Below are 12,637 nucleotides of genomic sequence, written 5' to 3' on the forward strand. Positions count from 1 at the left end.
AAATCTCATCAGGTAATATCTAATATAATTTTATATTTACAAATATAATTTGTAAATATAATATATATTACAAACATATCTGCTACCCAGAGGCAAGTATTATAACATACACATTCCTCAGTCATTGTGGGTAGACTTTCAGATATCTTGACTTATTTCTGGACATGCAGCGTGTTTATAAATCTCTTAATCTTTAGCAATAATTAGAAAACACCTCCTGTTTTAAAACACTTCACAAGTTCTACTTAGTGTCAGCCATTGCCGACACCCTGTCACTAAAGAATCCAGCAATATCTGGTATGTTGCAAGCTTTCAAGATAGCCTGAACTTTAAAAAGTTGTGACCGTCAGTTGTGTCTGATGGATGTAAATTTGCGTCCTAGTTCACTTTGAATCAGAAGCTAAAACCTTGAGCCTTACTTTGCCTTATTGGTGGGTAATAACTGAAAATAAACATGCTCACAAAAAGAAACAAGGAAAAAGAAACAGCAGCAAAGTAGGAACTATGCACAAGAAATTCTGAAACTGTAAAGTACAGTAACTCGTTTGGAAACCTATTAGATGAGCTTAATAGCAACTTCTCAGTGACAAAAGACAGTGTCATTTAACTCAAAGATAGATCAGTACCAGTTGGGCAGTCTGAAGAACAAAAAATTGGAAAAAAAATGAAGCAGAGCCTCTGTGACCTGTGGAATAAGGTAAGAAGTTCAATCGTATGTGCAGTTGAAATACGTAGGAAAGGAGAGAGTGAGCGAGAAGGGGCCAGAAAAAAAAATTGAAGAAAAGATGGCTGAAATGTTCCCTAAATCAGTGAAACACAAATTTACAAATTCAGAAACCTAATCAAGCCCCAGGCAAGTTAAATTACAAAGAAAACCACACATAGGCACGTCATAGTCAAACTGCTGAAATCAAAGAAAAAGAGAAACTCTTGAAAGCATCAAGGGGTAAAGTACACGTTACACTTAGAAAAACAATGATGCAAGTTGTTTCTGAGTTCCCATTAGAAACAGTGGGAGCCAGAGACAGTGGAACTACATCTCGTAAGTTTTGGGGGTGGAGAGACCTGTCGTCCCAGACTTTTATAGACATTGAAAATATCCAAAAAAATGAAGGCATAATTAAGACATTTTCAGAAAAAGCTAAAGGAATTCTTCACTAGGAAACTGGCGTTATGAGAAACTCTGAAGGAAGCTCCTTGGGCTGAAGGGAATGAACTACATATGGCTTCTTTAGGGAAAAATTATATTATTGTCCAGTGGGGATTATACTATATGTAGATGTACTACATATGACAGCCATAGCAACAATGATGGACTAGATGGAACCATTTTTTGTGAGATTCTTTCGTTTTATGTCAAGTGGTACATCTATTGCGGTGTAACAAATTACTCCACAATGTCACCAACTTAAAATAATTAATAAACATTATTGTCACATATTTTCTGAAGTTGAGGAATCTAGGATCGACTTCACTGGGTGATTCTGGCTTAGGATCTCCTAAGGTTGCAGTCAAGCTGTCAGCTGGGGCAGCAGTATTCTGAGAGCTTGACTGAGGCTGGAGGATCTGCTTCCAGCTCATTGGCTCATTCATGTGGCTGTTGGCAGGAGACCTCCCCTTGTGGGTCCCCCCATGGGGTTGCTCACAGCTAGGAGCTTCCCTTCACCCAGAGTGATCTGAGTGAGAATGATCAGGATAGAAGCCCCCGTATCGTTTATAACCTAACATTGGAAGTGACACAGCATGACTTATGCCATATTCTGTTAGTCACATAGTATGGGAGAGGACTCCATAAAAGCATGAATACCAGGAGGCTGAGATAGGTGGGCTCTGTCTTTGAGGCTACCTCCCACATGGTTCAACATTAGCTCTAAGTAGACTGGAAAGTTAGGAAGGAATAGTGTATTACCTAGAGCAACCACTTAAAAAATAATCTTCAAGGGGCGCCTGGGTGGCTCAGTCGGTTGAACATCCAGCTCTTTATTTCAGCTCAGGTCATGATTTCAGGGTCATGTTCTGAAGGCCTGTGTCGGGCTCATGCCTTCTGCTTGGGCTGCTCCCTCTCCCTCTGCTGCTTCCCCTGCTCACACACACCCCCCCATAAGTAAATAAAATCTTTTAAAGAAATAATGCATCAAGAGGATAAGAAGACAAGCCACAGACTGGCAGAAAATATTTACCAAAGACACATCTGATAAAAGACTCTTATCTAAAACATATAAAGAATTCTTAAAACTCAATAATCGGGGAACAGACACACCCCCCAGTTAAAAAATAGGCAGAAGACCTAAATAGATACCTTACCAAAGAAAATCTCCAGAGGGCAAAGAAGCATATGAAAAGAAGCTCAACGTCACATACCATTAGGGAATTGCAAATTAAAACAACAATGATACCACTAGACCCATCTAAGAATGGCCAAAATCCCAAACACTGACAACACCAAATGCTGGTATGGATATGGAACTAGAGGGACACCAATTCACTGCCAATCGCGATGCCACGTGGTACAGCCACTTTGGAAGACAGTTTCTTACAAAACTAAACATACTTTTACCATATGATCCAGCAATCCTACTCCTTGATGTGTACCCAGATGAGTTGAAAACTGAGGTCCACACAAAAACCTACACACGTGGTTATGGCAGCTTCATTCGTAATTGCCAAAACTTAGAAGCAACCAAGATGTCCTCAGTAGATTGAATGGATAAAGAGGGGTACGTCCAGACACTAGAACAGTATCCAAAGAAGAAGAAAAAGAAGAAAAGCAAGAATGAATAGAGAGGCAAAAAAAAAACAACAGATGAGTCGAACAGAAAACCAATAGCAGAATGGCAGATCCCACTCCAGTCATATCAGTAATTATCCTAAATGTAAATGGAATAAACCTCTGAATTTGAAATCAAAGATTGATTTCAGGCAAACAGTATTGTCCAAAGTCCACAGTTTACAATAGGGTTCTTTCTAGGTGGTGTATATTCTATGAGTTTGGAAAAGTGTATATAATGACACGTATTCACTATTTCCGTTCATTGTGGGTCCATTGATTGTAACAAATATACCACTCTGGTACAGGATGTTGATAGTGGAGAAAGCTATGCCTCTATGGGAGCAGGGAGTATATGGCAACACTGTGTATTTTCCATTCAGTTTTACTGTTAACCTAAAACTACTCTAAAAAGTAAAGTCAATTTTAAAAAATAAGGCAAAGAGATAAAGCTATAAAGTCAGTAGAGGAAAAAAGAAGCAAGCAAGCAAGAATGAATAGAGAGGCAAAAAAAAAATCAAAAAACAGATGAGGCGAACAGAAAACCAATAGCGGAATGGCAGATCCCACTCCAGTCATATCAGTAATTATCCTAAATGTAAATGGAATAAACCTCCGAATTAGAAATCAGAGATTGATTTCAGGCTCAGCTGCATGCTGTCTACAAGAGATGCATTTTAATTACAAAGGCACAGCTTGGTTGAAAGTGAAAAGATGAAAAAGGATCTACCAGACTGACAGTAAGCATAAGAGAGCTATAGTAGGCATACTAACGTCAGATAAGGTAGACTTCAAGACAGAAGGTGTTAACTGAGTATTTCATACTCAGTTACAAGGTGTTACAAGAGTATTTCATACCAATAAAAGGAGCAGTTTATCTGGAAGACTAACAGTGAAAAACATGTTCATGGCTAATAAGCTTTTTTAAATTATATGAATTAAAAATTGACAGACTGAAATGATGAAACAGACAAATCCACAGTCATAGTTGGAGAGTGTCATACTTCTCTTTCACTAATTGAAAGAATTACTAGACAAAAGATCAGGAAGGACATAGATGATCTGGACAACACTAGTAGCCACCTTAACCTGTTCCACATGTATAGAACAATATATCCGACAACCACAAAATACACCTCTCTCCAATGCTCATGGCACATTCACCAAAAGTGGCGCTATTCTGGACCATCAAAACAGTCTCTATAAGTTTCAGAGATTGAAATCACACTGACACAGAGATTGAAATCACACTATGTTCTCTGACCACAGTGGAATTAGCAATCAGTAACAACATACCTAGGAAGTCTTCAAAATATTTAATTTAAGCAGCATACTTCTAAACAACTCATGGGGCAAAAAAGAAATCACAAAAATGATGAGAAAATCTTTCTAACTGATTGACAATGGAAATACATTACAGTTTGTGGCATGCAATTAAAGCCATGCTGACAGGGAAATGTGTAATTTTCAGTACTTGTGTTAGGAAAAAAGAGAAAGGGTAAGTTGATTACCTAAGGTTCTAGCTGAAGAAGTTGGAGAAAACAAGAAGAGCAGCATTATTTGTAATACCCCAAGCTGGATGCTACTCAAATGCCCAGACTTAGTAGAATTGATAAAGAAATCTGGGTGTGTTCACATAATAAAATACTATTTAGCAATAAGCTTAAACTCCCTCTAGTTCTTGAGCAATCAGTGGCAAATATAGCAGAATTTTGCAGATGTGATTGTGAGTGAGAAAAGCCGGACACAAGAATATAGACTGTGTGAGTCCATTCATATGAAGTGCACAAACAGCTGAAACTTGTATAGGCTGGTTAAAGGCCAGTATAGTGTTCACCCTTAGTGGGGGATCATGAATGGCATTAGACCTGAGGGGGACCTCTGTGGAGTTAGTGCTTTGCATCTGATCTGAGTACTGATGACATAGATGTGTTCAGGAGTGGAACTTCACTGAGCCACACTACAGTTGTGTATGTATGCCTACATGTATATTTCAGTAATAACACAAAAAGAAACTCATGGGCAGCATGAGTTTTTTTTTAAAGATTTTATTTATTTATTTGAGAGAGAGAGAAAACACAAGCAGGGGGAGGGGCAGAGGGAGAGGGACCAGCAGACGCCCTGCTGAGCAGGGAGCACAATGTGCGGTTTGATCCCCAGACTCCAAGATTGGAACCTGAGCTGAAGGCAGATATTTAACTGACTGAGCTATCCAGGTCCCCTTCATGGGCAGCATTTTCAACAAAGTAGGTGACAACGTATCCCCATGAACTTCAGAATAAAAACAGATAAAGGCAGGTCCCTCATAACCACAAGATCAACAAGTGATTGGTATCGGTGTAGAAGAAAGCAGAAAGCATTGACAGACCCACCTGAGAGACCTGACAGCAGAATTCCAAAACAGCAAACAGGCATTCCCTCCATAGTGTGGCACTCCAGCATAAGGACAGCAGTTGAAACAGGAGGGGTTTTGCCCTCCAGTAAACACTGGGTTAAGTACAAGGGACTTGTGGTCAGAGTCAGAAAGGACGGAGAAAGTCCAGTCTGTAATGAACTCTTAAAAAGGACCCACCAGATCTTGCTTCCAGGAACAGGGTCCCACACTTGAGGAGAAGCTGCTGAGGATGGAATGGACGTTGAATAGAATAGGGACCATAAAGAAGGAGGAAAGGTAAGAATCAGGTAAAAGCGGGCGAGAGGACCAGAGCCAAGAACTCCAGTGAAGCGAGTCATCACATTTCTTTAACAGGCATAGAAACAGCAGAAGGGGAGCCTCTGTGAAGTCAGAAGAGCCGCCCCGAACCATACTTTCTAAAAGTTCCAGAGAACTTATTACACGTAAGAATGAACAACAGATGGTACTACTGGTTGCACAGCTCTGAAAATACTAAAACCACTGAACTGTACACTCGAAATGGGTGAATTTTATGGTACATGAAATATGTCTCAATAAGGCTGTGAACACAATTATCAAGGTTGTATCCCACACAAAATTATTATAAAAGGGGAGGGGAGAATCAAAAGCATTCCAGAAAGACACACTCAAAAAACAACAAGTCAAAAATACATACTGTTTTTAAAAATTGAACAAAGTTAATGTGTTCACTGCTATAAATATACACTGTTAAAAATTAGTTGGCAGGCATTAAGACTGTGTAAGACAGGGACGAAGAAGAGTATAAAGCAGGATTCATAAAACACAGAAAAGTGGTGGCAATGTGGGAGAAAGAAGAATCATATCAGAAGTAAAAGCCAAACCAGAAGAAAACAAGAATGGGTAAACATTACAGAAAATGCCTGGCTAAGGTAAAAGGGAAAATGTTTTAAATAAAAAAGGAGCAGAGATAAACACAACTGAAGAAAAAGTGGCAAGTACTAAAGATAGCAAAGAGGATTTGACTTTTGGGTGATGGGATTATCTACAGAAGAAAAGCAAGACCAAACCAAGATAAAAGAGTAAATGCTAAAAACAAATGTTAAGGAAGCTTTCCTGGAACCTAAAAAAAAAAAAAAAAAAGGAAAAAAATACTTACTCTGACAAAGCACACCATGTACCTGAGACCAACCAAAAGACACATTGTCATAAAATTACTAGACTTTAAAGAAGAAAAAATGCCTCAGACATTTCAGCAAAAACAGCAGTTGATTTATAAAGGGAAGAAAACTAGATCACCCTCCAACTTTTGTGCCACCAATGCTTTATGGCAGAAGAAAGCAGAGTAACATGTAGTTAAGATACCCAAGGTGGAGCATGTGAGCCAAGGACATGATCCCTGGTAAAACTGACCATTGAGTATAAAGGATGCAGACCTATATCAACCTAGAGGAGCTCAGGAAATACTGTTCCCATGATCCCCTCCTAAGGAATTTGCTAGAGAATGAGCTTTAGACAACCAAAATAATAAGGAAGATATCATCTAAGGGCTGGTGGTGGTCTACTAGTCACTTGTAGAACTAAGACTAAATGAAGGGGTTAAAAAGGAGAGAGCAGAGTGTAATGTTTATCTGCTCAGTGCTCAGGTAATGTAGATACAGTACAACAGTGTTTTAAAAAATGGAGAATTGGGGAAAGCATGTGCAAGAAAAAAAATGTTCTCAGTATTCATATTGGTGGAAATGTTACTTTTTTATTCCAACACTGTGTGTAATGTGAGGTAAATGAGCAGTTAGGAGCTATTCTCATTCTATCCTCTGTCTCTGAGAAGTAAGACTTTTCATGTGGACAAATACAGATGAAAAAAAATGTAAGTTAGAAATAAAACAAACCTGTAGTGCTGAATAGGAACTCGAGAAATTGTATTGAAAAGTACACACACACACACACACACACACACACACACACACACAGCTTTCAGTCTTGAAATACCATTCCCACTACAAGAAACCAGGATGTCTTAGAGAAATAGCTAGTTCTAAGTCTGGGGCAGGAAATAGACGTGATGAGCTGGAAACATCTTGTTAAAAAGACAGGGAAGACATTTTCAAAGGTAACTAGGGTCGTAGCAGTAGGACTCAGAAGTCAATTTGAAAATGTTTCCACTGGCCAGAGACAGTTTGGCTTCAAAAAGGGTTAATTGTCAGTAGCAAGGAGCACTTTCAGAGCCCACATCTGGGCTCTCTAGTTTAAAAAAAAAGAAGAAGAAGAAGAAGAAAGAAAGAAAAAACCAGGGCCCCTTAAGGAAATGGCTGCTTCTAGGCTGGGGCATAGAATATATAAGATGAGCCCAAAGCATCTTTCAGTACTTGAAAACAGAGAAGCACTAAAAACCAAAACCAAAAACAAAACATAACACCCTAAGTCTGTTAATGGGATACAGGCTAGCCGAAAGAGCTCTTGCTGGCCCAAACTGGAAGAATTTGAGCAGGAAAATAGCAGTATCGGATTACAATACAAAAACTCAGGGGAGCCTGGGTGGCTGAATCTTAAGTGTCTGCCTTTGGCTCAGGTCATGATCCCAGGATCCTGGGATGGAGCCCCGTGTCAGGCTCCCTGCTAGGCAGGAAGCCTTCTTCTCCCTCTTCCTCTTCCTCTTCTTGTGTTCCCTCTCTCACTATGTCTCTCTCTGTCAAACAAGTAATTAAAATCTTTAAAAAAATTTTTAAGTCAGATAAATCTCCATGGGTCTATACTGAAAGAAAGAAATGATCAAAAATAAATGGAGAAGAGACAAAGCTCGCCTACAGAAACATTCTAAATTATTTGTGTATATATTCCCGTCCTAAGGACGTGCAGCATAATTCCTCACCCCTTAAGCGTGGGCTGTTTAGTGACTTGCTTCCAAAGACAACAGTGTGGGAGGAGGGGGGAAGAGTTAACTTCACAGCTGCGAACCTTACAAACACTGCCCTAGTCCAATGATCTAGGTTAACATCAGCAGTGAGAAATGATGTTGATGGTGTGTTGCCTTGATTTGATGTGATGAGAAGGGCACTCCAGCCTCTATGATACTCTCTTCCAAAGCCCATAACCCCAGGTCTGAGAAAAACATCAAGCAGCCCTAAATTGAGGAACATTCTGCAGAATACCTGGTGAGTACTCATCCAGACTGCCCAGGTCCTCAAAAATAAGGAATGTCCGAGAAATTGTCCCAGACAAGAGGAGACTAAAGAGACCAAGGACTGGAGTGTCCCACTCTGGATGGGAGCCTGGAACCAAAAAGGACATTGGGTAAAACTTGAGCGAAAAAGTAGTCTAAGATGCTAATAATAGGAAAAGCCGGGTATAGCTAGGAACTCCACACTAACTTCTCAATTTTTCTATAAATTTAAAACTATTCTAAAATTTAAAAGTTATTTTAAACGTATTTTTTTTTGGAAATCACTGTAGTTGGTTAAAACCCATCAAACCCATAAGTCCTAATTATATTTAAAAAACAAAAGCTCTTCAGTTTCAGAGGATAAGGAACCCACTGAAAGGTAACTCCTGTTACCTTTCAAGTGGTAAATAAAGTGAAAGAATCAAGATCTTGTCCCCCCCCCCAGTAACTACATAGTAGTAGATGAGGGGAAGCCGCTCTTTGGAAAAGCATTCTAGTTAATAAAAAGAGAAATGTGAAAATTAGGAGTATGGACATTTTGAAACCCCAGAAAATCAGGGAATCCTGGCATCAAGCATCAGCAGCCGCTGACATCACAACACACGAGACACAGATGCTACGCACCACCTGATGAGGGAATGAGGCCCCCGTGAGAGTCATGCCGAAGGGACTGACCCTGAGTCAGATCAGGCCTCTGTATCCACTTGCCAGGCTGCAGAAATACAGAAGACCCCTTTGGACTGCAGCATGACTGTGCAGTCACAAGATCCAGTTTTGGGGAAACTACCGTCAAATGCTCCAGCTTCTTCAATAAAATAACTTGCAAGGAAAGAAAGGGATGTTAGAGCCTGTAGATTAAGAAGATATCAAAATATTTATAAATGAGCAAGACTAACCTTAAAAACATCCTGATCAGTTAAAGATGTCAGATGCAAAGACCATATATTGTTTGATTCCATTAATACTCCTGTTAATCTCTAGAATAGGCATGTGTATAAGAAATAGAAGGTAGCCTGCTGGCAGCCAGGGGCTAGGGGAGGCAAGGAATGGGAATCAACTGTACGGGGCACAAGGGAGCTTTTGGGGGTCCTGGAAATTGTTTTTCATTGGTTATGGTTTCACAAGTCTGTACTAAAAAATTCTTGAGTTAAAAAAGGTACAAACGGACATCGCTGGCATCTAGGGACACACACTTGGGTCATAAAGCTGTAGTAAACTTCAGCAGGAAGTTACTACTATAAAAGTTGGCGCAGGGGTGCCTGGGTGGCTCAGTGGGTTAAAGCCTTTGCCTTCAGCTCCTCAGGTCATGGTCCCAGGGTCCTGGGATCGAGGGCCATGTTGGGCTCTCTGCTCGGCAGGGAGCCTGCTTCCCCCTCTCTCTCTGCCTGCCTCTCTGCCTGCTCGTGATCTCTGTCAAATAAATAAATAAAATCTTTTTTAAAAAAAACTTTAAAAAATTATATTCTGTATATTTTTGTGTGGTTTCCAGTATCTTTTATTTTACAATAAGAATTGTTTTTGTTTGTTTGCTTGTTTGTTTTGGAACACAAAGCTTGTAAGCTGTGGGAAGGGATCAGATCCCCATGTGTTTGATTTTTTATCATAGTAATGAGACTCTTTCTCATGGGCAAACTCAGGGAAGCCAGGAAATGCTCCTTTATGTCACAAAGGGAAAACAAACTTAATGCAAATGAGGGGGGTGGCAGTTGGTTTAATTTCTTTTGGGGTGTATGCTGCACAGCAAGTGCCATTTGGACTTCAGACCCTGTTCCAAACAAGTGTCAAAGAGCACAGATACTCTTTTCCAGTACGTTCAGCTGCCTGGTGATTTACAGTTTGACACACACAAATGCACACATGCTCAGAAAATACAGCTGTAATAAAGGAACTGGATGGAGGAGGAAAGTCACCCTCAGTCCCTCCTTCCTGACATACCACAAATCGTTAAATCATTGAATATTTTTTACTTGAGTCTTTGGCTTGCTGGGGTTCTGTTGGGCCATTGGTGTGTTTTGTTGTGTGTGTATGTGGGGGGCAGGATGGGGGCAGCGCTATTTGGCCTTTTTTGGCAAGAGATCGTTCCCAAAATAGAATTCATTCTGCGAATTCAACTTTTTAGGTTTTGGTCTTCTTGTGAAGATCACTCAGAGCATCGTTTCTTAGCTATTATTTAACAGGTCATATATTAAATAATCTAAGTATTCTTCACGACTCCACTGGCCCCGGGGTAGGCAGGCAGCTGCCTTCCTTGTTCTCATTTTATGCTGCTGCGTGCCGAGGCCCCTGACGTTCCCTCAGTTTCTCACCCCTGCTTTCTTGTTTTTTCCACTGCAGCAGAGCTCAAAAGAAGTATTCAGCAACAGGAAGATCAGGAACAAAAGGAGGAGGATGAGGAGGATGAACAAGCTCTCCACAGAGCTCGGGAGTGGGATGACTGGAAGGACACCCATCCTAGGGGCTATGGCAACCGACAGAACATGGGTTAGCCCTCCCACAACAAGACCAAGACGGGACTCCAGGGGTCACATCTTCCCCTCCCCAGGCTCCTGCTTCAGCTGTGTACAACAAAGGCAAAATAAAGTGTCAAACATTAAGTGTGTATCTGTACCCTAGGTGATGAGCCAGCAATCTTGTTTTAGCATTCTCCTCCTCATCATGGTGTATTCAGTTTCTGAAGTGGAAAGAAAAAGGTACTACGAAGTGGCTCTGTATAATCAATAGCTGTATGAATTCCATTAAAAATAGTAGTAATAAAAGTCCCCTATGTTACATGAGCCTGTGCAGAAATTTGGGTATCAGGTGCTTTTTTGGGGGGGTGGGCACTGTGGCCCCCCCGGAGCTTATGGAGAGAGCCTGAGCATCACCCTTTGGTGTAGGCAGTGAATTTTCCAGCATCAGAGCTGCCCAGAGGAGCCGGCGCTTGCTTCCTCCTTCCTGCCCTAGGAATGAGTACAAGGACCCAACACTCTGCTTTACAATGGGTGTGAAAGCCAGAACTTCCCCTGCCACACAGCACTGTTTTCAGGAATTTGAGCCATAAATGAACCACAACATGAATGGAGGTCCTCTCTAACTAGAGGGCCTCAGCCAGGAGAAAGGAGAGAAACGGATAACATTGTCCTTGTGTGTGCAGCGGGGGCTGGGACCTTGACTCTCCCTGAACAATTGGCCATAACCCTTAGGGTGAAGAGCAGCTCTGGCTGTAGCCCAGCTCCCAGGTGGGCTGTCAGAGGACCATCCTGGCCCTGCTTGCCTGTACTGTGCCTATACCCAGCACAGTCTGCAGTGGGAGATGGGCCATGGTGGTCATTTTGCTGGTTGATAAGGGGCTTGCAGCCACACCTGTAACTGGGTGTGGAGAGAGGAGGATGGCACAGTGGACATGGAAGAGTGCCTGCTCCCTGTGGTACAAGTCCTCAGCTCTTGGGTTGATATGCTGAAGAAGCATCCATGTGTTGAAATGTGATCTGTGTAGAAAATGTGCTTTTTTGTTCCATGTGGCTTAGGCACATTTAGGTTTTGGTTATTGTTTTATGATTTTAAGAGAGCGTGCAAGCAGTGGGGAGGGGCAGCAGAAGAGGGACAAGCAGACTCCCTGTTGCAGGGCTTGATCCCAGGACCCCAAGATATGACCTGAGCCGAAGGCAGATGCCCAACCGGCTGAGCCACCCAGGCGCCCCTTAGATTCTAAGAGGAAGATGACTCAGTCTTCCTATTCTAGCCTCTGCAGTCTAGCTTAGGTTTGAACAGGAGACTCAAGTCCCTCTTGTTAAGGGGGTGGTAGAGTGGAGGGCTGTCAGGTGATGAGTTAAGAGGAGGTCGAGTTTAGTGAGAGAGGGCAGAAGACCACCAGTCCTCTATTCGTACACTGTTTAATAAGGGACTCCCCTCACCCTCAAAACATAAAGCTCCTGAAACTGTTAGAGCACAGATGAAGTTCCCCCAAGGATTTGGGAAGCAAACGTTCATTTTTAGCTCTCTTCCAATTACTGCCAGGTTTCCTGTAGGGATGGCCTATTTCCTGCCCTTGATACTCCATCCTGAGTTCATTCTCAAAATGGGCCAGGTTGGGGTTGCCCCCTTGGTCCGAATCTATTTACAGATGGGCCTTCCAGAAGATCCAGCTCCATAAAGCCCCCTCACACATTCTGATACCTAAGAGGTAACCCGGAGGAGGTGGGTTTGAATCCTGGCTTCTACAAATTGCAAGCTGTGTGACTTTGGGCGATAGGATTTCTTGGACCTGCTCCTCGAGGAAGGGCAAAGAAAGGGACAGGTGCAGGGCACCCAACGCAACGACCCTGCGAAAACAGGTAGCACCGTCTCCACTTCA

At 41.8% G+C, this 12,637-nt stretch overlaps 1 protein-coding gene and 1 long non-coding RNA gene across 2 annotated transcripts in view; both read left to right on the top strand.

The window, feature by feature from the left end:
- IGBP1 (immunoglobulin binding protein 1) overlaps positions 1-11,076 on the top strand; it is a 29,080-nt gene extending 18,004 nt beyond the window's left edge. Inside the window, exon 6 of the mRNA XM_032330392.1 lies at positions 10,639-11,076. Within this exon, the coding sequence (XP_032186283.1) occupies positions 10,639-10,790 (152 nt within the window). The 3' untranslated portion in view covers positions 10,791-11,076. The remainder of the gene's footprint in view (positions 1-10,638) is intronic.
- On the top strand, positions 2,167-7,420 carry LOC116582713. Its single transcript, XR_004282502.1, has 2 exons — positions 2,167-3,570; positions 3,604-7,420. It is a non-coding gene; the product is annotated as an uncharacterized LOC116582713 (long non-coding RNA).
- Positions 11,077-12,637: the final 1,561 nt, after the last annotated feature.

This window comes from Mustela erminea, chromosome X (assembly GCF_009829155.1).
Source record: "Mustela erminea isolate mMusErm1 chromosome X, mMusErm1.Pri, whole genome shotgun sequence".
Lineage (NCBI taxonomy): Eukaryota > Metazoa > Chordata > Mammalia > Carnivora > Mustelidae > Mustela > Mustela erminea.